Genomic DNA, 27,536 nt, shown 5'->3' with positions numbered 1-27,536 from the left:
GTTGTAAGGTTTTGTCTTTCACACTTAATACTTTCTACATGGAAATTATTTATGTGTATGGAAAATGTAGGGATTTTTTTTCCCACATAAATGTCCAGTTGTTCCAGCATAATTTATCAGATAGTTTGTCTTTTCCTGAGTGATTTGCAATGTCACACTCAGTAAATAGCAATTTGCTAAAATATGCATGGATTTGTTTTGGGCTTCTCTAATCTATTCCATTGGTCAGTTTATTTATTTCCACTGTAATTTTATAAGAAGTCTTGATGTGGCATAGTGCCTAAGGCATTTGACTGCTAACTAGAGGGCTAGTGGTTCAAACCCACTAGCCACTCCTTGGAAGGAAGATTGGGCAATTTACTTCCGTAGTGATACCACCTCAGAAACCCAAGGAGGAGTCGCTATGAATTGGGTCCTACTCAATGGCAGTGAGCTTGGATTTTTTTGGGGGGAATCTATTCCACTGGTCAATTTATTTATTTCCACTGTAATTTATAAGATGTCTTGACATCTGGTAGGGCAAGCCTTCTACTTTATTCTTCTTCAAGAGAATCTTGACTACTCTCTAGGGCCTTTGTTATTCCTTATGTTCATTTTAGAGTCAGTTTATTAAAGTTGTAAAGAAGCTGAGATGGACTTTTGATTGGAATTGCTTTGACTCTATAGTTCTATTGAAGAGAATTAAATGAGTCTTCTCATACATGAATGGATATCTCTCCATTTTATTAGATCTTCTTTAACAGTGATCAACAAAATTTTCTCTATACAGATCTGGCATACTTTTTGTTAGATTTATTCTTAGGTGCTTCTCCCCCCCCCCACACACACTGGCTTTATTAAAATATAATTTATATACCATAAAATCCACTCATTTTAAGTGTGCAACCCAATGAATTTTAGTATATTTGCATAGTTGTACAACCATCACCATAGTCAAAATTTAGAGCACTTCAATCGCCTTGCAGTATCTTAATTCTTATTTTTTTGTAAATGGTGTCTTTTTAAAATTACTTTTTTCTTTCTTTCTTTTTCTGGATGTGGTGCAGTGAATTACTTGGTATGGCTTTTTTTTTAGCCATGGTCTTTGTGACTCCCACCAGATTACTGGGTGGGACCATTCAAATAAGGTGTATGGTACTCTGATGTAGGGATTGGTTAGTTTTGTCACTTAGCCAGGCTTGAAGTGAGCCCTTCTAGAGACAGAAAAGGAGCTCTAGTGGCATATACATAAGGCACTTGGCTGCTAACCAGAAGGTCAGTGGTTCAAACCCACCAACCACTCTGCAGAAGGAAGATGAGGTGATCTACTTCCATAAAGATTTACAGCCTGGGAAACCCAATGGAGGTTGCTATGAGTCAGAATCAACTCGACGGCAGTGAGTTTGTTTTTTTGTTTTAGAGTCAGAAAGGAGGATCTCACTGCCATCAAGAAAGAAGAGCTGGAGTTGGAGTGTAGCATGCCCTTGGATCAGAGATCCTTGTGCTGGACCTCCTTGGCAAAGACACCATGGCAGAGACGCCTGACTAGGAGATGGTGGCAGTGGAACCAAGAGGCATGAAACAGAGTAGCAACCTTGCCAGACTACGGAGTGAGAAAGCTTGGGCAGGAGGCTTGTTGGTAGAGTGGGATACACTTAGGTGTACATATCAGCAAAGCTAAAAGAGCTTTGTTAACACTTGCCCAAGTAAGGCAGTGGCCAGGCCAAGAGGCCAAGGATCAGAGAGGCATGCCTGTGGGCATAGCAGAGGGGAGACTGAGCTGAGGGAAGAACTGTATCCTAAGAATTGTGTTCCAGAATGTGGGTTGTAGCCTGTTACTTCATTAATAAACCCCTATCATTGTGAATATGCCTGTGAGTTCTGTATGGCCACTGCAATGAATTATCAAAACCAGCAGAGAAGTAGTGGGGTCAGAGTTAGTAAAAAGGTGGGAGGGTGGCAGCATGTCTGGCCTCATAGGAATAAGCCTTGGGCTACTGATGGTGATTCTGTCTCCCCCTCGTGAGGTTGGAGGTCAGAGGATTCCACCTCCGTGCCCTTTTTGCACTGGAGTATAGAAATACAGTTGCTTTTTTGCTTGCCACTATGCCAATGTTTCATTAAATGTAATAATTTGTACGTATTTTTTGTTTGTTTTTAGAAAATTACTTCTGTAAATAATTATAGAGTGGTTTTGTCCTTTTATTTTTTTGTTACTTTTATTTATCTATCTTCTCTAGTTGGCACTTCCTGTACAATGTTGAACAGAAGTGAGTGATAATAACCATCACTGTCTTGTTTCTGATTTTGAAGAGATTACTCCTAACACTTCATTACTAAGAATGATGTTTTCTATAGATTTTTGGTAGATATTTTTTACTAAGTTATGAAAGTTCCTTTCTATTCTTAGTTTGTAGAAAACTTTTTAAATTAAAAAAAATGTACATATAATAAAATAATTTTCTTTTGATCTGCTACTTGGTCATTCATTTATAGACTATCTGATGTAAAGCTATTCTTACAATCATGGAATAAATCCAACTTGCTTATGATTTATGACCCTTTGTTCCAGTTATCTCTTTTTTCATAATTAACTACCCAAAAGGAAGCTGCCAATATCTTAAAGCCTGGGCAGATTCAAGGAGGAAGGACATAGTCCTCACCTCTCAAGGAGAGAAGTGTGAAAGAATTTGTGGTCATCTTTAATTCACCACATCTTTTTATAGTCCATTGAAGTTTTATTTTATATTTATTTATTTATTTAATACTCCTTCGAATTTAGTTCACTAATAATGGTTTAGAATTTTTGCATATATGTTCATAAGTGAGATTGTCTTTTAATTTTACTTTCTGGTACTATTCTTGCATGGTTTGCATATCAGAGTTATGCAGTTCTGAGATAATAGCTGAGGATAGTATTTCTTTCTATATTTTCTGCAATAGAAAATAATATTGATAAGATATTGGAAATATCCCAGTACCTGAAAATCAATATAACACTGGAATAAGCTCTTAAAGTTTTTAGAATTTGCCTGTAAAACCATTTGCGCCTCATTTTTCTTTCTGGGGATATTTTATATACTGATATAAATACAACTATTCTTGGAGCTGTGGTGGTGTAGAGCTTAAGGCATCTGACTGCTAACCAGAAGGCTGGCAGTTCAAACCCACCAGCCACTCCTCAAAGGAAGACTGGGCAATCTACTTCCATAGAGATATCTGCTCGGAAACCCAAGAAGGGATTGCTATGAGTCAAAATCGACTCAACAGCAGTGAGATTTTTTTTATTCTTGATTTGGTTTTTACAAGTTGTAGAATTTGCCCTATTTGCCTAAATTTTCAAATTAATCAGCATCAAATTATGCAAAGTATTCTATTATATTTATAATTTCTGCTATATTAGTAGTTACGTCTCTATTTTTATTCCTAATTCTTTTTATATGCCCCTCCCACCATTCAACACAGCAGAGATTTGCAATTGTATTAATTTTTTCAGGAAATCAACTTTTGATTTGGTTGATCCTCTCTATTGTATCTAAGCATAATTTCAGTTCCTGTCTTTGTCATATTTATTCTACTTTCTTTGGGTTTATTCAACTGTTCTTTTTCTAATTTCTTAAGTTGGAAGCTTAAGTCATTAATGTTAAGGCTTTCTTCTTTTTCAATAAAAGTAATTAAAGTTATAAATTTTCTTTTAAATAACACTTTTACCACATTCCACAAGCTTTCTAAATGTTTTTTACTTTCCGTTATTTCTTCCAAACATTATTTAACAGTATGTTTTCCAATTTCCAAGTGTACAAGGATTATGTATCTTTTCACATTTTAGTCAGAACTGTGGTTGGTATGATACTAATTTCTTGAAATTCATTGGGATTTCCTTTATGAGAAGTACACGGTTGTTTTTGTAAATGTTATACAAGAGCTTAAGAAGTTGAACTATCAGACTCATAGCGACCCTCATTGGGTTTCCAAGGCAGTAAATCTTTATGGAAGTAGATTGCCTCATCTTCCTTGTGCGAAGTGGCTGGTGGGTTGACCAGCAGTCAAGTGCCTTAAGCACTGTACCCAGAGCTCCAATCTTTGCAGAAGTACATTGTCTCATCTTCCTTCCACAGAGTGTTGTTGTTGTTGTTATGTGCCCTCGAGTCGGACCCGACTCATAGCGATCTCTCCTTGGGTTTCTGAGGTGGTATCACTAAGGAAGTAGATTGCCCAACCTTCCATCCGAGGAATGGCTGGTGGGTTTGAACCGCCAGCCTTCTGGTTAGCACTCAAGTGCCTTAGGCACTATGCTACCAGAGCTCCTTTCCACAGAGTAGCTCCTTTCCACAGAGTGGATCTGAACCACCAGCCGTCTGGTTAGCAGCCAAATGCCTTAGGAACTGTGCCACTAGAGCTACTTTTTATTTAATAGTATGTTTTCCAATTTCCAAGTGTACAAAGATCATGTGTCTGTTCACATTTTAGTCAGAACTATGGTTGATATGATACTAATTTCTTGAAATTCATTGGGATTTCCTTTATGAGAAGTACATGGTTGTTTCTGTAAATGTTACACAAGAGCTTAAGAAGCTGTTAAGTATATCATTCTCTATATGTCAATTAAACTTAACTGTGTTGTTTAAATCTTTTATTTTACTAACTTTTGTTGCTTGATTTATTATAATTGGGGTATGTATGTTTATATCTTCCACTATAATTGTAAATATTTCAATTCCTCCCTGTAATTCAATCAATTTTGTCATATTTCTTTTTAGATATTTTATTAGGTACAACTAAGTTTAGAATTGTTATAACTTCTTGGTGAACTGAATTTTTGTCTTTATATACACACACCATTAAAAATACTTTTTGTTTTAACATCTATTTTTCTATTAATATAGCTGCTTCAGCTTTCTTTTAGTTGGTATTTGCCTCATATATATTTTCTGGTCTTTTACTTACAATCATTGCATAGCCTTATGTTTTAGGTGTCCATATAAATGTTACCTGTTGTTGTTGAGTCAGTTCCGATTCATGGAGACCTTGTGTGTGTCAGAGTAGAACTGCACTCCATAGGGTTTTCAATGGTTGTAATCTTACAGAAGTAGATTGCCAGGCCTTTCTTCAACAGCACTGCTAGGTAGATTTGAATCTCCAACCTTTTGGTTAGCAGCCAAGCACAAACCATTTGTGTCACCCAGGAAACCTTTTCTATATGGATATTTAAAAATCCACTTTACAGTCTCTATCTTTAATTGAAATATGTAGTCCATTTTACCTAATTATATAAATATTGTGTGTGTGTGTGTGTGTGTGTGTATACCAAAACCAAACTCACTGCTGTCAAGTCGGACCCGACTCATAATGATCCCTCCTTGGGTTTCCAAGGCGAAGATAGGGCAATCTACTTCCATAGTGATACTGCCTCGGAAACCCAAGGAGGGGTGCTATGACTCGGGTCCGACTTGATGGCACATGAAGACAACAACATCACTACACAAGTAGATTTCCCAACCTTCCTTCCGAGGAGCTCCTATACACACACACACACACACATACATATATATATTTACATTTATTTATATATCAATATAAACACATTGTGCAAATGTGTATATATACATATATATCTCATATGTGTATGTGTGTGTGTATGCACATACACATGTATCTGTTTACCTCTCTCTTCATATATACATCCTAAACCCAAAATACATTGTTGTCTAGTTGATTGCAGCTCATAGCAACCCTATGGGACAGAGTAGAACCGCCCCATAAGGTTTCCAGGCTGTAATCTTGATGGAAATGGACCGCTGTATCTTTCTCCCACTGTTGGGTTCAAACCACTGACCTATCAGTTAGCAGCTGAGTGCATAACCATTGCACCATAAAGGCTCCCCACACCAATAAAAACTAACTAAGGTTTTTTTAAAATTAGTTTCCTTATAGTAGCATAGTGGCTAAGACACTTGTCTGCTAACCAGATGGCTGGCGGTTCAAACCCACCAGCCACTACTGGGAAGGAAGGTTGGGCAATCCTACTTCCGTAGTGATACTGCCTCGGAAAGCCAAGGAGGGGTCGCTATGAGTCGGGTTTGACTCGCGACAACAACAACAACAATAGTTTTTCCCAACTTCCATTTTTTTTAGTGGTTACTCCTGAAACAAATTCTAACATAAATCAACATTTTCACCCTCTTCGAACAGTTCAAGAATCTTTAACACTAATTTTAAACACTTATTCCTACCTAACAGCTTTTATTCTTCAGTTTTTAGTTCCGCCCTTTTTAACCACAGGAGTCCTGGTCATTCAGTGATTGAGTGATTGTCTGCTAACTGGAAGGTTGACAGTTTGAACCCACCAACCACTCTGCAGGAGAAAGATGTGGTAGTTTGCTTCTGTAAAAATTACAGCCTTGGAAACTATGGGGCAGTTCTATCCTGTCCTATATGGTCACTATGAGTTGAAATAGACTCAGTGGCAATAGGTTTGATTTTTGTTGTTGTTGTTTAAACCACACAATTAAAACTTCCTTTCCTTCTTCATCATCAGCATCGTTTTAGACAGAAAATGTTTATATTTGCCTAATGTTTACTGATTTATTTGCTCACAATTTACGTCTTACATTGAGACCTCTCTTCTGAGGTCATTCTCCTTAATCCAGAAGTACATCTTTTAGAAGTTCTGTTAGTGAAAGTCTATTGGTGATAAACTATGATTTATTGCTTTGTTTTTTATTGTTGCCCTTCATTTTGTTTTGATTTGCCTGAATTTTTTGCCCTCATTCTTGAAATATAAATTTCCTGGGGATACAAGGTTTAGCCTCCAGGGTTTTGAGGAGACCACACCCTCCTCCAACTCCCAAAGGCAAGTGGGTGGACCACCATCTGGTCAATAGCTTCCTTCTTCCTTTTCAGGAAATCAGAGAAGGTTGAACTTATGGGAATGCAAGAGGGCATGGTGATTTGAAATCTTCAAAACAAGCTCATCTAAGAGCAGCAAGTGGGGCCAGCTTGAGAGGTTTCCCTTCTGCAGCGACCTCTAGGCCCCACCTGGCCACCTTTTGGCCTCTTGGCCCCTAAAAGCCAGCACCTGGACCCTCACCCAGATGCCTAACAGGGCATTTCTTCCCCCTCCCTTCAGGTTCCTACAGCATCTCAGCCCAGGACCCACAACCCCAGACACAGGGTTTGTTCCCAGGAGTTCTCTATTTTTTGATCCCAGACTCTCAGCTAGGAGACAAATAAGCCTAAAACTCACCAACAAATTCCGGCGTCCCAAAAATGTTCTTAAACTCAACTCCATCTTCTATTTCATGAGCCAGGCCAAAGTCAATCAGCTTGATGTGTGGAATGGGAATATTCTTGTCTAACAACATAATATTTTCTGGCTGGAGAACAAAAAAAAAGGAAGGAAGAAAAGAAAAGATGGTAATTAAAGCCCTATTTTATGTTTTGCTTTGAGGTTTAGGGTAGGGTTTGGTGTTCTTTTTCAAGTAACTAAAACAGCACAAACTCTTTCTTGTTTTTGTGTCCTCAGTCTTCTCCTGTGAACTCACAAACAGGCATATCACTAAAGGCAAGGCTTAGATTTTACCAAAGCTGCTACTGCCATTCTGTCTCTGAATGGCAGATCCATTTGCTGCAGTGCCTCTGTTTCCCCATCTATCAAATGGGGTCAATGAGATACTTGTAGCATTTCCTATAAACAAAACCACCAACTACTGTAAGAGTGCTGGGGGGAGGGGAATACAGCTTAACTGAAGTTTACACTTATTGATCTTGGTCTTTCTGACCATCTCTTTTTTTTTTTTTGAGAGAAAGATTGGCAATCTTTTTTTGTGTGTGATTTGGGTGAAAATTTACAGAGCAAATTTACTTTCCATACAGCAGTTCACATATACTTTATCTCATGACATTGACCTCAATTTATCACAATGCAACAGCTCCCCTCCCACTTTCTCCTGATAGTTACCTCTTCCCTGTGTCCATCCCTCCATGCACTCCTGCCCCCTGAGCTGTGTCCCTGTGCATAAACAGCCCTTCTTTCTCCCATGATTGTTCTCTCCAAGGAGTGTATCTACCTCAGGTAAATGTTCAACTCATATGCCTGTCTATTGTTTGGCTGGAAACCACAGGCGTGGATTCAATTCCAGATCTGAAGGGCAGCTAGGGGCCATAGTCTCAGTGGTTCCACCAGGTTCTGTCGGACCAGCAAACCTGATTCCCCCTCTTTTTTTTTCTCCAAATAATTTTGACTTTTGTTCCACATTATTCTCCCTCTCTATCCAGGATCTCCTACATAGATCCCCTTCCAAGTGGTCGACAGTGGTAGCTGGGCACCGTCTAGTTAGTTCTTCTGGTTCCTGACCATCTCTTTCCCTGGCTAGTTGACTTCCTATTGACAGCACTCTCCTCCTCTAGACTAACTGTATGGTCACAGTTCTCTGTGTTTAACTAATTTGACCTCAGCAGGACACGGGAAAATGCACTTGATTTCCAGGGAAAATACCAGCTTTCCAGGCTATTTCCAGTCCAGCAAACAGCTGCTAGGTCTGACACAGCAGTGTGGGTGTGTTGTGGGAGCAACCCTGCCCTAGGCTGGAAACCAGGCTCTTGAGCCCCATCATCTCACTCCCACCTACATGCTTGGAGTAGGAGGTAGATGAGCAGGTCTTTCTACTCTTTCTCCCCAACTTCCCACCATGACTGTCCTAGACTCCATTCAAAATTGAATGCCCTGAAAACATACATCCACACAAAAACTTGTGATGCTGTTTTCTAAAGCTGATGCAAATATCCAGTCTCTCGCTGTGTGTAACTCTTACTCCAGAGCCACTTAGATAGTACATCATTAGTCTTGAGTCTAAACCCAAACCAAACTCATTGTCATTGAGTTGATTCTGACTTACAGTGATGCCATTGCATTTCCCGGGCTGTAAATCTTTATGGAAGTGGATTACCTCATGTTTCTTCCAAAGAATGGCTTGTGGGTTTGAACCACCAAATTTTTGGTTAGCAGCTATATGCCTTAACTACTATACCACCAGAGCTCTTTAGTCTAGAGGCCCATTATTAAGCTTTTAAGCAGAACCATGAAACTTTCTGATTTCTCTCTCAAGCAGTATTTTGAGTCACAAGAAAACATGGGGTACCACAATGTGATACCACTTCACACCCACTACTAGGGCTATAATCAAAAAGACAGATAATAACCAGTATGGACAAGAATGTGGAGAAACTAGAACTCTCATACATTGCTGGTGGTGTTGTAAAATGGTGCAGCGACTTTGGAAAACAGCTTTGGAAATGGGCCAGTTTCTCAAAGGGTTAAACAAGGAGTTACCATATGATCCAACAATTCCACTTCTAGGTATATACCCAAGAGAAAATAAAACAAATATTCACATAAAAACTTATACACAAATGTTCATAGCAGCATTATTCACAATAACCAAAAAGCAGAAAACAACCCAAATGTCTATCAGCTGATGAATTAGTAAATACAATGTGATAAAGCCATACAATGGAATATTATTATGTCATAAAAAGGAATGAAGTACTGATACATGTTATAACATGGATAAACCTTGAAAACATTATGCTAACTAAAAGAACCCAGTAACAAAAGCCCACATATTGTATAATTCCATCTGCATGAAATATGCAGAATAGGCAAATCCATAGAAAACAGTACATTAGTGGTTGCCTAGGACTGGGGTGCTGTAGAGCACAGAGTTTCTTCTGGGGATGGTGAAAAGGTTCTAAAATTGATTGTCGTGTTAGTTGCACAGCTGTGTAAATTAATCACTTTAATTGGGTGGATTGTATGGTATGTGAATTATATCTTAATAAAGTCGTTTAAAAATTAAACAAAGGAATGTTTTAAAAAGTTGAATGTCCCTGTTTCTTGAAATACTGAAGAGTTTCCTACCTCTGCACCTTTGCTCACACCACTTGATCTTCTGGAATGCTTTCTGCTCAATCTCCACCTACTGAAATCCTGTTGTTAGCTGCCATGCTTAACTCAATCCACCTTGCCCTTTAAGCCTTTCTTCACCTGCCCTGATCCCTACTCCCCTCAGAGGTAAACCCTCCTCCCAAGTCCCTTTGCACTTATTTGAGTCTTTCTTGTAGTGATATTTGTCATGTTCCCCTTAGTCCATCGGTCCTTTGCTGTCTTTGTTCTAGCTCCTTGCCAGAGCCTCCACTGTAGGGAGGCTTCAGGTCTTTGCATCTTGGCCCCCTGCAGTGCTGAGCACAGAGGATGGCACCTTGAAAGGTGGCAGCAACTGTTCACTGAACTGATTTTGAATCTGGACTGAAGACTCACCTTAGATGTCCCCACCCCAAACTTCCAGGCTTCCTGAAGTCTCTATAACCTCATGTCACAATGGCTGGAAATTTTCTCTCAGAGAACTGGCTAAGGTCTCCCTCCCCATTTAAAGAAAAAAATCAATAAGGCATTTCCTTTTGCATTTTTTAAGCTTGTTTACTCTTCCTCTCCGGAGAGTTCTCTCAACATTATTTTGAAAATGTGTCAAAGTCTTTTCCCAAGGCAGAATAGATTCTTAGGTTCTACAGAAAGGGGGAGGAGTGAGAGTAAAGAAAGGTAAGGAGAAAGGACCAAGGCAGGTGGCTAACTCCAGTGCCTCTGACCTAGTTCCCCAGTGGCAGCCTATGGACCCTAAGTGTCCCATGAGATGAGTTGCACTTGCCCACCAACCACCACCTTCCTGTCTGGTGCCTCCTCCCTCTGTACCACACACATACCTCAGGCCCTGAAGCTTCTCTCTGGCATCAGGGGGCCAGGATAGGGCCAGGGAATGGGTCTTCCTAAATACCACAGGACCCAGGCTGCTACCACACAAAACACACTGAATGGGGGTGGGAGTTGCAGAGGACAGCTATAGATGCATTGGATCTAGTGGTCCCCAGGACTATGGGACAACAAGGGTAAGGGGTGAGGGAAGGGTAAGAAGATCACTGCCTCACATCCTCTACCTTTGTGGCCCACAGTCCAGGGAAGTGACTTCTCCCCTGCCTTATGAGAACCTCAGGATAAGGCCAGGTTTTCTCACCTTAGTTCTGTCTGTCTTCAGACCTATCCCAAGATGGTGACTTCTCTGGAGAAGCAGGTAACTTCTCCCCTGCTTGGAACACTCTCTTTATACTCCATCTGCCTTATATCTAGCTAATACCTATTCATGTTTCAGTAAAGACAGTACTTCCTCCCAATGGCCTTCCCTGACCCCCTCCCCCAATTCCCAGGTTCCCAAAACACCTTACAATGCAATGCTTCTTACATTCTTGAACTTGTCAGTTTACTTCTCTGTCCCCCACTGGACTGTGAGCTTCTTGAATGTTTTGTTCCTATCATTTCCTCGTTGTTGTTGTTGTTGTTGTTATGTGCCGTCGAGTCGGCCACGACTCATAGTGACCCCTCCTTGGGTTTCCAAGGCAGTATCACTACGGAAGTAGATTGCCCCATCTTCCTTCTGAGGAGTGGCTGATGGGTTTGAACCGCCAGCCTTCTGGTTAGCAGTCAAGTGCCTTAGACACTATGCTATCAGATCTCCAATTTCCTCAGAGCCTGGCATACCTCAGGTGCTCAATAAATGTTCCAAGTGAAGACAGGTACCATATCTTAAGCCCCTGTATTGGTCAGGGCCCAGTGCTAACCAAGCATGTGACATACCTCATATACTCTCTCAACTATTTTATGTGGTAGGTGCTACTGCTCCCATTTTTCAGAAAAAGAAACTGAGATTGAAATGCTAGCTTGTGGTCACACAGGGATTTCAACCTTTGTCTGTGCTCCTAACCTCTGGATTAAATGATCCCCTTCCTCTGCTTCTCAAGCGCCTTGTGAGTCTATTCCAGGGAGAACTGGCAATGCTGTTTGGGTCTGGCATCCCAGGGCAACGTCACACCCTGGCTCAGCCCCTGCTATTTTCCTCCTCTGGGAACTTCTTCCCACTCGTCTGCCTTTTCTTCAGGTGATGCTTTCACCTCAGCAGGTCAGTGAGCCCCAAGCCCCATCCAGGCTTGGCCCTCATGCTGTGGGTAGAGACTCTAAGGAATCTCAGGGTCCCACAGCCCTGTTCCTCATTTCAGATCAGAATATTGAGGCCCTGGTAAGGTGGGTTGGGATAAATAGGGATGTGGCCTAGGGGTTTCAGCTAGGAGGCAGAGATCAGGACCCAGTTTCTTATCCCTGTCTTATCACCAGGCCATTTGGACCAGAGGCACCTACAAGATTAGACCCATCCTGGGGTCATGGCCAGACTGGGATTAAACAGAATTCTGTCATCAGGGCTCCCTGATGCCAAATGACATTTCCTGCTTTCTTCTCAAGCCACCAATATCTGGCCCAGATGCCCAGGGGTTCCAGGCTGACCAGGGGAGTCAGACCTCATTTCTGCAGCTGCTCCTGCTTTCAGAAAGACTTCCTTCTCACTAACCAAACCTCCACTACTAGCCTGATGATACCCAGAAAGAAGGGCAGGGATTAACATCTGTGACCTGTTCACCAACTCAAGCAGCATGCTAGTGTTCTATGTGTTGTTGTTGTTAGGTGCTGTCGAGTCATCTCCGACTCATAATGACCCTATGTACAGTAGAACAAAACACTGCCTGGTCATGTGCCAGCCCCATGATATTTGCTATACTTAAGCCCACTGTTGCAGCCACTGTGTCAGTCCATGAGAGCCTTCCCCATTTTCATTGACCCTCCACTTTACCAAGCATGATATCCTTCTCCAGGGAATGGTCCCTTCTGACAACATGACCAAAATAGGTGAGACAAAGTCTGGCCATTCTTGCTTCCAAGGAGCATTCCAGCTGCACTTCTTACATGACAGATTTGTTCGTTCTTTTAGCAGTCCATGGTACTTTCATTATTCTTCACCGGCACCTCAACTCAAAAGCATCAACTCTTCTTCGGTCTTCCTTGTTCATTGTCCAGCTCTCACATGTCTATGAGGTGATTGTAAATACCATGGCTTGTGTCAGGCACCCCTGAGTCTTCAAGGAGACATCTTTGCTCTGTGTACAGCGTGTAAATATAGTGGCTACCCTGAGTGGCACCGTTATCACCCCTATTTCACAGATGAGGCGGCTGAGGCTCAGATTTGCCCAAGGTCCAACAATTCATAATGGCAGAGAGGGTGGGCTCCCTGGGCAGCTCAGCCCATTATCTCCATCACATCACCCAGCCAGTTAAACACCTTCAGTCGACCTCTGATCACAGAAAGAGTCTCATGCCCTATCTTATTATTTTAGTCAATTAAGGCTTTGTACTAGCTGCCCCCCAGCTACTTTTCCAGTCTCACAGTCTGTCACCTGCCTGCACCTGCCCTCTATCCCCTCAGGACAGGTATTTCAGCCCCCAGAATAACATCTCATTTCTTCTTTCCTTTGGATTCCCATTCTTTGCCTGGAATGCTGTTCCTACTCCTCTGCACATTTTCAAAGGCCATCACCAGCTCCTCCCCACCAAGAGTCCTTTTTCACCCTTACTCTTCAATGAAGCTTTCCCTGACCTTGTGCTCTAAGCCCTGAGCGCTGACAACACTCACTGGTGGTCCTAAGGTGTAGGCTGTCTCTCAAATGATGACGTAGCTTTCTTGGGTGGTGGCTTCCCTGGGAAAACTCAGATCTGGAGCGTTGGTTTTGAGCTTCCTGGCATCACTCTGGTATCCTTTATGCTCCATGAATATTTGTCGAAATTAATTGGAAAGAACTGGATGGATTGTACCATGATGGAAACATGCAGGGAAACTGCCTTCCTTGAGCCTGCATTCCTTCCCTTTCTGCCCCACGGAGACCTCTCACCACCACTAGGGGAGCCAGAGAGCACTCCTGCCTATACCCAAACCAAACTCAGTGCAATTTAATTCCCACTCATAGCAACCCTCTCTGGGTTTCCCAGGCTGTAAATCTTTATGGAAGTAGATTGCCCAGTCTGCCTTCCACAGAGTGGCTGGTGGGTTTGAACCACCAACCTTCTGGTTAGCAGTCCAATATCTTAGGCACGGCACCACCAGAGCTCCTTATATAGAGCTGCTATATGAGTCGGGGCCAACTTGACGGCAAAACAACAACAACAACATATAGAGCAGGGTCAGGAGGGAGAAGGGACTAAGGAAGGGTCTAGAAGGGTAGCCTGAGATGCCAGGAAGACAGCAGTTCCCCAGGAGTTTTGTCTAAGTTTCTCTGCTCTCCTCCTCCCCCAAAAGGGCAGGGTAATGAAAAAGAGCCCAGGCCTGTGTATTAGGTAACTCCAGTTCAAGGCTATGTGAGCTTAAGCAGGTTACTTCCTCCCTCAGTGCCTCAGCACCCCTCCTAACTGTCACATAGACACTGGGTGACACCAAAGCCCCTTTGAGCTCTAGACTCTGTGATTTTAAGGTGGCACAACCTCCCAAGCTAGCCGGACAAATTCCCACTGCTCTGGGTCCCATGACAGAGTGTGCAGAGGTTCAGGTGCCCTGTCTCAGCTCAGGAAGGAAGAACAAGGCTGCTGGTCACAGGCGGCTGGGCTCAAACCAGACTGCCCTCTGTGGTAGTACGATCCTATCCATACTCTCTTTCTCCTGTCATGCTCCTCCAGCTTTATTTACTTCACCCAAATAATTTACCCACACACCTGACATCACCTCTAAAGCACAGCTTAATGGAGGGATCTGATGACTGGAGGAAGGGACTGCATTCCTGTAGGTGCCACCATTGCCCAGCCCTGGGTGCTCGTGTCCTTAGGAAATGGGACTGACCCTTGCTTGCCAAAAAAAACTCACTGAACTTAACCTGGCAGGTGTGTGTCCTCATGGATCTGGCCAGAGATGCCAGCTATAGTGCCAACAAAAAGCTAGTCCTCTGGCCAGGACCCATGTTGATGGGTGATCCCCATGGGCTGGGCAAGGCATGTGGGGAATCCCTGAAAGATGAAGGCAACCTTGTGGGAGTTATGTAGCAAAGTGCAAAAGGCAAGGGTGTAGAATCAGACAGGCCTGGGTTCAAATCCCAGCTTTGCCACTCACAACCTGGGTAAGACCTGTGCAAAGTTCCTGGGCCCCTTGGAGCCTTGGTTTCTCATCTGTAAAATGGGACACCTACCAAGGCATAGGGTTGTTCTGAGGACTCAGAGAGGGGATGTGTATAAAGAGTGATGCCTGGAGAAATTTTGGAGAAGGGCAGCTATGTTTGTTCACTCTTTTAAGGGATGCTAGCATTGACAAATTGCCCAAGGTCACAGAGCAAAAAGCAGAGTCACGCCTTGAACCCAAGTCGGGTGACCTTGGCCTAGTGCTTTCTCTCACACTGCCTGCCACTGGGTGAGGCTGTTCAGCTCAGCAGAGTGCAGCCAGGTCTATGCTGAAGGACAAGGAAGCTGTTTATGAACCTTCCCTAGAAATGTTAAGCACAGCCCCAGATTATTCAGCTAGTGCTGGGCAACCTGAGAAAGCAAGGCTGCTCACTGCCAGGCTTCTGTGGGCAGGTTTCCAGGGTGCTGTGGTTCCCCCTCCTCTTGGGACACTGCAGATGAGCCCACAGGCAGCCTCTCCCCACAAGCCTCTGGTGCGACCTGCGCCCAACCTCTGCCTCCGTCTGGCATTCAAGGCCCTCCTGTTCTCCTCTCCCACCTCTTACCACCTCCAGTGAAGTCAAAAGTAGCTGGTACCCAGAGTTTGGGAAACCAGTGCTAAAGAGGGCCCTGTCATTAGTCATACACAGGTTTGTATCCCAATTCTGCCCAAGCTAGCTGTGTGATCTTGGTGAGTTACTCACCTCATTAAGCCTTGGGTCCCTCATCTGCAAAATGGCAATATTAATACTGGAGGAGGCACAATGTAGCCCTAGGCAACTTTCCCTTTCTATAACATAGATATTAATGATAGAACCCATCTCATAGGGTTGTTGTTATGGATAAAATGAATAAATACATGCAAAGCGCTTAGAGCAGAGCCTGCACATAGTAAGTATTCAATAAATATTGGCTTCCATCGTTATTATTATACCATTGCTGCCATCACAACAACCAGCCTGTGTATAGCACTATCCTCTTTACAAAATACTTCACCTACAGGGTCTCTGAGAACCAGGGGCATGCTGGAGCTGGTGTCTACTGGCTCATGAGAGCTAATTAGTAAATTTGAAGAAATTTTGTAAGCCAGTTGTTAAACACACCCATTATTTAAATAAATTATATTAAAAACAAAGGTAATAAATACTTAAAACTCACCACTTTTTTTTTTTTTACTATTATCTATGCTCTTGAAATTGACAATACAATCATATGCATGTTTGGAAAATACTATATAAAGGTGTGGGAGCTCTGGTAGCATAGTGCCTAAGGCACTTGACTGCTAACCAGAAGGCTGGCGGTTCAAACCCACCAGCTACTCCTCGGAAGGAAGATGGGGCAATCTACTTCCGTAGTGATACTGCCTCAGAAACTCAAGGAGAGGTCGCTATGAGTTGGTTCCAACTTGATGGCACATAACAACAACAACAACATATAAAGGTATGCTGCTGCACATCTCTTCCCAACTCTACAGTTAGCGGAACCTCAAGTTGGTAGCTTGAAATCAACCATAATGGGTATATTTATACCATGGAAACTAGCTGTTGTTGCTGTTGTTATGTGCCGTCGAGTCGGACCCGACTCATAGCAACCCCTCCTTGGGTTTCCGAGGCAGTATCACTACGGAAGTAGATTGCCCCATCTTCCTTCCGAGGAGTGGCTGGTGGGTTTGAACCACCAGCCTCCTGGTTAGCAGTCAAGTGCCCTAGGCACTATGCTAGCAGACAATATAAATCAGGGTTTATATATTGTTTTCATGATGTTAGACTTAAGGAAGTTATGGAGAAGATGCTATTAATGAAGATTAAACTTAAATGGGTATCATGTCTGTGGCCTTTACTTTGTGAAAAGCACAGAATATTGAAGAAATATCCTTCTGGTATTTGAAAGCTATTATCTAATTCAGCAGTCACTCATGTCATTGGTGAATGAGTAAAATTCCAACATACATTTCCATTGTTTCATTTTGTCTTATTTGTTAATGTAAACAAAAGTATCAGCCAATATTCTTGTCAGAACAACACCCACACATGAACTGATAGGAGAATTTGGCAAAACCAAGGAAGGGTTCTGTGAAAATTAATTGGCTTTATGGAATTTACAACAGAGTTTTATAGTTATATAGTTTATTTTTTGTAAATTTTATGTTACACACTTTTTTTTTTTTCATCAATGCTTTATTAGAAGTGGTAGATAGAATCCAGTGATCAGCTAAAAATTAAGTGGTTGGGATTTTAAGAGAAAGTAACTATTATTTTTTTCTGTCAATTAATTTGGTCTTTAGCCTGGTAAATTATTTCAACATGCATTATGATTCAATTATAAACTCTTTGGTGTAGTTTTGTAACTCCTAATCCGGATTTGTTTTTCTTAGGATGACTAAGAGGAACTTTTTTTCTTAAAGCTTTTTCTACTGGGCAGATAGTTAATGGTATAGGATCCCCATTTACAGGGTGGGGACTAGGAAAGAAGATAGGACACAGGGATCCTGATGGCAAACTGGCAAACAAAGCAGAGGGCAGTCTCTTACAGCATCATAAAATAAAATAGTCTCCAAGTCACTATCTAGTGAAATCCCCACATTTTTGTAGCAAACTTTAAATAAAGAACTTATACTAAAGAATTGGGGTTACAGAAAGTATAGGATTGTTCATGCCAAACACACTTCAACAAATACAAATCCTTATCGGAGAAGGAGGCATTTTTTATACCCAAAAATGCCTTACAGACTCCTATTTCCCACTCATTATCCTCTCCCACAATCACCTCCCAATAATGTATTCCAGAGGTAAAGTTCTGGATTCCTACAACAGAGGATAATCAAATCTTTCTTGATGATCCACCATATCCTGCTTGACACCGTTATTAACCACACTCTTCAAATCTGGGGACACAGTGAGGTATGGACTTGCTGTTTCCCCATCGAGGGTTATATGCATTGAAAATCCTCTCATCCATTCTAACCATCCTTGCTCCATGTTCAATCCTTTCAAAATGGCCTTGGGGAAGTTAATTCTGGACTGGTGATTCCGTAAACTACCCCTTGATACCTGTTCATTTTTCTCTTCTGAGATTAGTCCTCTCTTATGAGACTCTAATGCCTTGTGTAGAAAATTCAGAATTTCCTAGACTTCATCCTTAAAGGTTTTGCTTGTCTCCACAATGGTAACTACTACATGAAACTGGTGTTCCAGAGATAAGTAGCCAATCTCAGAAAGAGGCAGCTGGTCTACCAGACAGAAGCACTTCAATTTTTCTTCATGTATCTTACATAGGCTATTCTTGATGTCCATTAAGTGAGGTCTCAGGGGCTTTGCTATTTCAGCCATCATCCCCACCTGCAGGTTATGCCTTGCATCTCTCGATTTGTAAATATCCTTGCACTGATGGCAGGTGCCCTGACCAGGAGTTTCCTTCCAATTTTTTAAGATATATTCAAAGCAAACCTGTGTCCACATTCAATTGCAATTGGCTTGGTCAAACAGTGTAAACAGGTAGAACACATCAAGTCTTCCTTAAAATCCATTAGATCCAAAGCAGCCATTGTCCTTAAATCCTCATACAAGATGTGTCTGATATCCGAGTTCCAGAAACCAGACCTCAATGGCCCACTTGATGAGTTGTTACAAACTTTTTTATTGGATAAAATGTATATTAATTAATGTATTTATGTGATCTAGAACAAGTTCCTTAACCTTTCTGAATTGCAATTGCCTTGTGTGTTAAAAAAAGTGACAATACTTGTACCTCAGTGGGTGACAGTTAGGATCAAATGAAAGAAAAGATGTACAAGTAACTTAAATACCATAAAGTACAATATACATTTAAAATGCTATCATTCCGTGAAAGCTTGCTGAGCAGACCCCATCACTCTATGAACACACAAATAGCTCAAAGGATGATTTTGAGCATAGAGGAATTACGATTTTTGGATTATCTTGCTCAGGAATTCACTACTCTTAATGCTGCTTTTAAAAAGCTCCTTCAGAATGAGGTGTTGGGCTTGGGGGGTTCAGGACCATAGTCTCGGGGGACATCAAGGTCAATTGGCATAACATAATCCACAAAGACAATGCTTTACATCCTACTTTGGTGTGTAGCGACTTGGGCCTTAAAACCTTGGGACCAGCCATCTAAGGTGCAACTATTGGTCTCTCCTTACCTGAAGCAAAGAAGAAGAGAGAAGAAAATCAAAGTCACAGGGAAAGAATTACTTCAAAGGACTAATGGACCACATGACCCACAGCCTCCATTATCCTGAGACCAAAAGAACTAGATCGTGCCTGGCTATCACTACCAACCGCTCTGAAAAGGATCACAATCGAAGGTCCTGGATAGAGTGTGTGTGTGTGGGGGGGGAATAAAACTCAAAATTAAAAAGATCAGGCTTACTGGTCTGAGAGAGACTGGTGGAATTCCTGAAACTATGGCCCTTAGACACCCTTCAGGCCTGTAACTGAACTCATCCCCACGGCTCAACTTTCAATCAAACAACAGACAGGCTTACGAGTTGAACAGTAACACCAGAGAATTATACACTCCTTAGAACAATCAACCATGCTAGATCAAAAGGACAGCATTTCCCTGGAGATAAAGCTCAGAAGGCAGGAAGGGATAGGAAAGGATGAATGGAAATGGTAAACACAGGAAGGAAGCGAGAAGAGTACTATCACATTGTGGGAACTACCATCAACGCAAAACAAAATGTGTATGAATTGTTGAATGGAAAACCAATTTGCTCCGTAAAACTTTAACCAAAATCACAATAAAAAAATTTAAAAATTTTTCCTTAAAAAACTGAAAATAGAAATACCATTTAACCCAGCAATTCGATTACTAGGAATATATCCCAAAGAGGTGAGAGGCAGGACATAAACAAACATATGCACATCTATGTTCATTCCAGCACAATTCACTATAGGAAAGAAATGGAAACAACCTAAATGCCCATCAATGGATGAATGGATAACCAAATTATGGTACATTCACAGAATGGAATACTGTGCTACATTAAAAAACAATGAAGAATACAAGAGTCATCTCACAATGTGAATGAGCCTGAAGGACATTATGCTGAGTGAGATAAGTCAATCATAGAAGGACAAATATTGTATGAGCCCATTACTGTATAAAGACAAAGAAGGGTTTGCTTAAGGAAAGGAGCTCACTTTGTAGGTTACTGGGGTGAGGAGGGAAGGGGAGGGATTAATTTTGGGCTAGTTGGGAGCCACATGCTGATGTGGGTAAGAGGAGGGATGGCATGGAAAGAAGTCTGTGACCACCATGATAACATTAGGAAAAGGGAGGAAACCAAATTGTGCACATAAGATATAGATGACAGAGGCTAATAGCAGTATATCCACAATACTGCATTACCATTAACACCAAACACCAGGCTATAGATAAACACATAAACATCTGAGAAGATCAGGTGGGGGTCAGTGAACAGGATTATGTTCTAGACCAAGGATAGATTCAGCTGAGGCTAATCTTGCACAGATACCAGTAATACAAAATACCCACAATCCTTACAGAAACAACAGAATGCAGACATAGAGCAATCCCTCACAGACAGCCAGACATTGTGGGAGAGAGATCTAATGGATCTACCAACTTAGGACCATAATACTAGAGGATACTAGACTCAACTGGCACAATAAAATACATAAAAATCTTGTTCCACAACCTACATTGGTGAGTAGTGACTGGGGTCTTAAAAGCTTTCAAGTGGCCATCTAAGATGCAGCAAATGGTCTCCTATCATTGGAAGTGAAGAGGAGTGCAAAAAAAAAAAACTTTTTAAAAAAAGCTAAGGACATTTGGAAGCAATCAGCCCTAGGACATGATGGACCTCTAGAACAGAAGAACTTGTTGGTACATGGCTACCAATGCCAACCACTCGGGAAGAGATCAAAACTGGAGATACTGAATAGAGTGGAAGGAAAAACATGGAACAAAATCCAAAAACACAATAATGACCAGAATTACTGGTTGGATGGACTCTGGTCGGACCCCCAATACTATGGCCCTGGGATACACTTTAGGCCTGGAATAAAACTCACTCCCAGGGGCTGGCTCTCAGCCCAATAGTAAATAAGACATACACGCAGATCACTCAATCCAGGGTGATGCACACACATACTCGATGGAGATGCATCCCTTGGAGCAATTGATCACGGGGCACCAGAGGGGCAGCATTTGCACGGAGGAAATGCAAGACACACAGGAGGGCATAACTAGGAGGGGTATGGGGCAGGGGTTACTGGGCAGGGAGGGGAGGAGAGTGGGTTAGAGTTGAGGATGGTAATTGGGGAGTGAAACCAAATGTACACAAAATGTTAAATGTAAAACAAACTCTGCTCTGTAAAGTTGCACTTAAAGCACCATAGAGATAATAATAATAATTAAAAAAGAAAAAAGAAATAAAAGGACATATTGCATTGGAAAAATAAAATTTAAAAAAAAGCCCCCTCAGAGCTCTGGGTTCTTGGCTTGTATACAACTGCATTCAATTCTCATGACTTCTTTCTGCTTAAATACCAGTCAGACCCAAGGATACCTTCTGTTTCTGAATTATCAAGTTGGATCAAGTTAGGGCAGGGATGGTGGGGGGAGAAGAGAACACACCCATGCTCAGAGGGGAAACTCTCAAATACAAAATAAACACAAAAACACCCTTTACAAGGTCTTTATTTGTGTTAGGATCATGTACCAGGGTGAGGTTACTGGGTGGCATTGAGCCCCATTTCCTGGTGATCCTTCCTGTGGACTGAGGTACTGAAGGGGCAGCCATACCCAGGGTCTTTTCCATCTATGTAAACACAGGGCAACATCATCTAGCCTCACCATCTCCCACCTACCACCTTAACAGGCCTTTCTTTGGTGCAAGTTATAGCCCATATGAGTTAGTCTCCACACTGCAGAGGTAGAGAGCTTACTCCTTGGAAGTTAACCAGTGTCGGCGAGAGTCATACTTATCATCTATCTCAGGGGACCTCCCCAGTGAGTCTCATTGTGGCCATCTCCCAAAAGATAGGGGGCCCCTGGAAGGCAACTACCGTATCTATTTGATGCTTGTCACTCTACCATATGGCATACAGTAGGCTATCAATAAATGTTCCTGTCATTGAACTTGAATTGAAATTTGTCTATAACCTGTATGAGGCACAGCCCTAAATCCCCCCAAAATGGTTACAGGACTCCATCTTGTTTGGTCAAGAGAGAAATTTGCAAACTCACCCCATCCTCAGCCTTTCCCCTTCTCAAGGCCAGTGGAGCCCTTCTTTAGAATAGCTACAATTCATTAAGCTGCTTACAGCAGCATCTTATCAAAGTATAGCATAGGTGGTGGTCACAAGACACTGCCCAAGGACCTTTCAGCCTGGGCATGGTACCATCCTGTCTGGGAAAAGACACGAAGCCCCCATTCCCAGCTCCTCAAACCCAGGCATAAATATCCCTGTAAAGTAGGAGGGTCACTTGAACTGGGCCCAGCCTGTCACCACTGGACCACTCACCATCTGCAGACATTTTTAAGTTTCTTTCCCTGCTCGTATCTTGTAAACTCTTTGCTTTTACTTTGCCATCACTTTCCCTATAATAAATTTCTTCTGTCTTTGAGCATGCCTCCAGGTAAGTTCTTTGGTTTCCTTGTGCTTACTCAAGAGAAGGTCTTAGCCTTCCTGGGTAATTCCCTGAATATAACCTCTTTTGCATCTTCCAGGGACACATGAAAGGGCCTTGGTCATCCATGGATACATTTGGTCTTCACTCAGGCATTTCTTTCATCCTTTCACTCATTCATTCAACACCAAATGACTTATTATGTGTGGGACACTGTGCTTAGACACAAGCAGCAGAAAGTGACTTATAATGATAAATGCTCTCTGCAGAAGTTTGTTCAAAGTACAACAGAAGCAGAAAGGGAGGTTAGTTTTTAGCTATGCTTTTAGGAGGTGATAGGGATGAGGAAGGCTTCTCAGAGGACATAATGCATTTCAGCTAGGCCTCAAAGGATAAGTAGGAGACCATGAGCAGAGAAAAAGAAGAGCAGCAACATCCTGAACTGGGAACAACATGAACAGGAGAGGAGGGAGACCAGAATATTTATCAGTTGCTTGGTTGCCTGGGGCTGGTTCTGAAGTAGAGAGGGGTAGATGAGGCCAGAAATTGGACTAGAGCAGTTCTAGAAAGCCTGAGTGCCATTCTGAGAATGGGTTCATTTTCATAAGGTTAACAAGGATCCATAACAGATTTTTAGACAAGGGCATGTCATGATCTGTGTTATCCAGACTGCTAATTTCACATTTATTTGTCCATTCCTCTGCTCTCTGACATAAGGCTGGGCTCATCTGTGGGCAGAGACACAGTCTCCCCATCCCAGCACAGTGCCTCAACATAGGAGGAGCTCAGCAAATAGTAGCCTGAGAGAGTATTCAAATTCCAAAAGCCAGGCCGAACTGAGCCTCCTCAATTGCCAACTCCTTCAAGCTGGAAGGTGAGAATGGAGAACTGCAGAGAGCACTGATCACAATAAGTCACTTTCTGCTGCTTGTGTCTAGCACAGTGTCCAACACATAATAAGTCACTTGGTGTTGAATGAATGAGTGAATGGATGAAATAACGCCTGAGTGAAGACCAAATGTATCCATGGATGCCCAAGGCCCTTTCATTTTCACCTGGATGATGCAAAAGAGGTTATATTCAAGGAATTCCCAGGGAAGTTAAGACCTCCTCTTGAGTAGGCATGAGGAGACCAAAGAACTTACCTGGAGGCATGCTCAGGGACATAAGACATTTATTATAAAGAAAGTGATGGCAAAGTAAAAGCAAAGAGTTTACAAGATATGAACAGGGAATGAAGCTTACAATGTCTGCAGACAGTAAGTGGTCCAGTGGCAACCATGTGTAGGTAACTGTGTTCATGGGGCAGGGACACTAGCCTGACTTCCTTGATGAGGAGTTACAGACTACAAGCAGGAGAGGAAAGTGGAGGCCTGTCATGGAGAATGAAAGTCAGGAATGAAAATGTGAATTTTATATGGTGGGAAACAATGCCAACCAGTAAGTCTGCTGGAAGCTCCTGGCTGGACCTTCTTCATAATTCCCCCCAAGCTAGTGGAAGTTCCAGCCAGGGGGCATGCATACCCACCTTCTGGCTTCAGGAAGTATCTACCCAATCATGAAGCAATTGCTCTGAGTTCCAGCTACTCGTTACTTCTTGAAGTTGCCCAGCTACACCTGGACCAAGGGACCCACAGGTTGGAAAGCCAGAAAGCTAAGAGCTCATGTATTCCCAAGGCTACATGGTGGTGTGTGTGGGGTAGCAGCATCCTTACCCTGTACGCTTATGGAAGAAATCTAAACTGTCTCCACATTGTGGAAAATGTCCATATTGAGATAGAAGCCAGACATGAGCCCTCATCAGCAGCCCCACCTAGCAACCAAGCTCAGCTCTCTGCTGAGCAATTTAGCAGGGTTTGTTTTCCTAGTCTATCGAGACCCGAAACACTGTAACAAGAGTTGTGTTTTCTTTTTTTCTATTCTGGGAAGGGAGATAACAATAAGTAAAACTAGGCACCAATTCAGTATCAGCACTTGATGCTTCTCTTTAATTCTTACAACCACCCTGCCAGGTAAGTATGATTACTATTATTTGCATTGAGGCTGAAAAACTGAGGTTTAGTCTTATCCTGTTACATGGAATCCTATGGTAGAATGTGGATTAAACCCCAATTCAACCAACTCCAATCCCGTGCTCACCCACCACAATGAGTTGCTGTAGGAACAAGCAAAGCAGCATCAACCTGCTATAGTCTTCCTGGGACTCCAGCAACAACTCCTACTGTTACCAGGGCCATTCAAGAAATTACAAAGGAGTCCATTTCGAAACTGGTCTCCTGGAACCAGCAAACACACAAGAAAACAACATGTTAATTGTCCCTAGGCTTACAGGAAGGAGACACAGGTGCAATCCAAGCAGACATTTCCTGTTTGGTGTGTTACCATCCTGAGGTCCAAAGGCCTCCCAGGCCACACCCTCCTCAGGTGACCCTAACTTTTACCTGGTGACACCTGAGTACAACTCTGCAATGATGTCTTCTGTTGGAGGAATTCAAACACAGTTAATTGTCAGAAGGAATGGGACCCACTGGAGTGGCTGCACAGCAGGTCACTCTATGAGGCAGAATAAGAGCTGGGGCTAGGATTCACGTGCAGGAACTGAGGTTGCACCCTGGCACAGCCACTGTGAGACCTTGGGCACACCATACTATCTTCATGTCCCCCATGCCAGAAACTTGGGTGTCATCCTGGATTCTGTCTTCTCCCTCATCTCCCATGCCAAATAGGACACCTAAACCCCATATTGACCTCTGTAATAGCTCTTGAATCTGTCCTTTCCTCAAATTAGTTTGGGACTTGGCATATCTTATTTGAATTATTGCACTAACATCCAGATGGTCTCTCAGCCTCAAGGGTGTCCCCATTCTATCCATCCTCCAACCCAGAGGGATCATTCTGAAACACATGTCTATACACCTCACCTTCCCGCTCTTTTGGACCCCATATCTCTCAGGGTAAAGTTCAATCTCTTTGGCTTAGTTTCCATGCCCTGTGTCTGTCTCCCGCCCTCCTCCTGGCTTCTTCTCCAGCCACGAAGCACATGAGCCCTTGCATTTCTCTGAATGCATCATACTATTACATGACCATGTAAACTGCTGGGCTCTCTCCTTAAAAGGCCCTTCCCCATTGCTAACTCCTGCCAGCCCATTCAGAACTCAACTCAAACACCACCTCTTCCAGGAAGTTCTCTCTGATAATCCTAATCTGATTTAGGTGCCCTCTTGTTAAGGTCCCAGCCTCTTGTGCTATCCTCTATTATAGCACTTACAGCTGTTGATGTCTCTTTGCTGTCTCCTGCACTAAGTTCTCGGGAGTAGAAGAACTAAGCCCAGATGGGGACCTAGTTGATGTTGCATCTGCAGCAGCCACCTATATACCCAGCACAGTGCTTGAAATGCAACAGGAATTTCTCAATGGAAAAATGAATGGGTCTCCTCCTCAGTAAAAGGTCCATCTGATTATCTGAGTAGATGACCAACAGGTTTTGGGAACTGACTACTTGAACGCCAGTTAATACAAATGATCAACAGCCCCTAGAAGTAGTTTTATGGCCACAGTTTGGGGTGGGGTGGGGGAAGACAGCCAGGGGTCGCTGGGCTCCAAGTTTTTCCATCTCCGGCCAAGGGATGCCAGAGACTGTGCTGTGCTGGGTCTGGAGAGCCAGCCAGCTTCAGCAATCCTCCTCAGGTGCCTCTGGTTCTCTGGCTCAGGAGTCAGCTCTTGCTTACTGAAAAGTTCAGTCTTGCAAAATGTGTTTGGTTTCAAGTTTCCTTTCACTGGTCTGCTTATTTAAAAATTATATCCCACCCACTCCCTGAAAGAGATAAGGTATCTGTGGTCTGATTAATAAGCCTCTTGCAGCCAGCCCCTAGGTGTAGAAAACTTGATAATGTGACATGAAACTGAGGAGGTGGACACTTTCTGTGGCATCATTTCTCTCTGCAGAGCTCAAGGTCTTCAATTATAAGATGAGGGAAGAGAATCAGGTGGGCTCTGGGCCCCTTGTAGCAATGATACCCTGAGAGACTGGGTCCCTTCTTCCTAAACTCTGATTATTTTCTGTGGCCCCACTCACTGACCTTGAGATCAAAGTGAGCAATCTTCTTGGTGTGAAGGTAATTCACTCCATCCAGGATCTGCTTAATGAAGCTGGTGGCCTCCTCCTCACTCAGTGACTCCTTCTGGGCCAGGAAGTCGAACAGCTCTCCTCCAGACACTCTGCAAGACATCAGTGCAGAGGGCACAGGCCCAGTCAGTCCTATGTGTGTGAGCAAGACTGGTGATATAGCCCCTAAACTCCTCAGCTACTTTATCAGTATCCCCCTCATCCATCTCAGTGGCTTTGTTCAGCAGCACCAGGGATTGACTTTGATTCTATTTGCTATGTTCTTCCCTTTGGATCACAGGTCAGGGATCATCCTCAGGGTGTCCCCAGAAGGGATCCTGGTCATCCTAGGTCCAGTTCCTGGTTATCCTGGTGTTAGCTCCTGCTCCAATATGACTAAGGAGGCAGAAAGTAGAAATGAGTGCTGTGGATTAACAAATGGAAAAAAATATTGGGCCAGGAGACTGCAGATAGAGGTTCTAGTCTAGCCCTGGCCACAGACCATGCACAACTCACTTCTCTCCAAGCCTTAGTTTCCTCACCTGCAAAATGAGAAGACTGGGCAAGATGATACCTAAAGCCACTTTTCTTTGATTTTATAAAAGATGTCCTCTCCACAGGCCCACAAGAATATAGGCATGGTTTCTAATTAAAACATATTAAACCAGAGGCGGGGCAAGATGGCGGACTAGGCAGAAGGATTGCACAGACCCTCTTCAACAAAGAAAAGGGAAACCAATTAACACAGACACAGAAGAT

The 27,536-nt window shown here is 42.7% G+C and overlaps 1 protein-coding gene across 1 annotated transcript in view; it reads right to left on the bottom strand.

The window, feature by feature from the left end:
* Positions 1-27,536, bottom strand: part of DAPK2 (death associated protein kinase 2) — a 170,251-nt gene that overhangs the window by 14,444 nt on the left and 128,271 nt on the right. Inside the window, exons 3-4 of the mRNA XM_042783290.1 lie at positions 26,752-26,890; positions 7,226-7,355 (exon numbers count right to left, since the gene is read on the bottom strand). Coding sequence (XP_042639224.1) covers positions 7,226-7,355; positions 26,752-26,890 — 269 coding nt within the window. The remainder of the gene's footprint in view (positions 1-7,225; positions 7,356-26,751; positions 26,891-27,536) is intronic.

The sequence above is a fragment of the Orycteropus afer genome, unplaced genomic scaffold (genome assembly GCF_000298275.1).
Source record: "Orycteropus afer afer isolate SDZICR_OR568_19922 unplaced genomic scaffold, OryAfe1.0 scaffold00015, whole genome shotgun sequence".
NCBI classification, from domain to species: domain Eukaryota; kingdom Metazoa; phylum Chordata; class Mammalia; order Tubulidentata; family Orycteropodidae; genus Orycteropus; species Orycteropus afer.
Note: the sequence above shows the minus strand (reverse complement) of the source record. Positions and strands in the feature narration are given on the sequence as shown.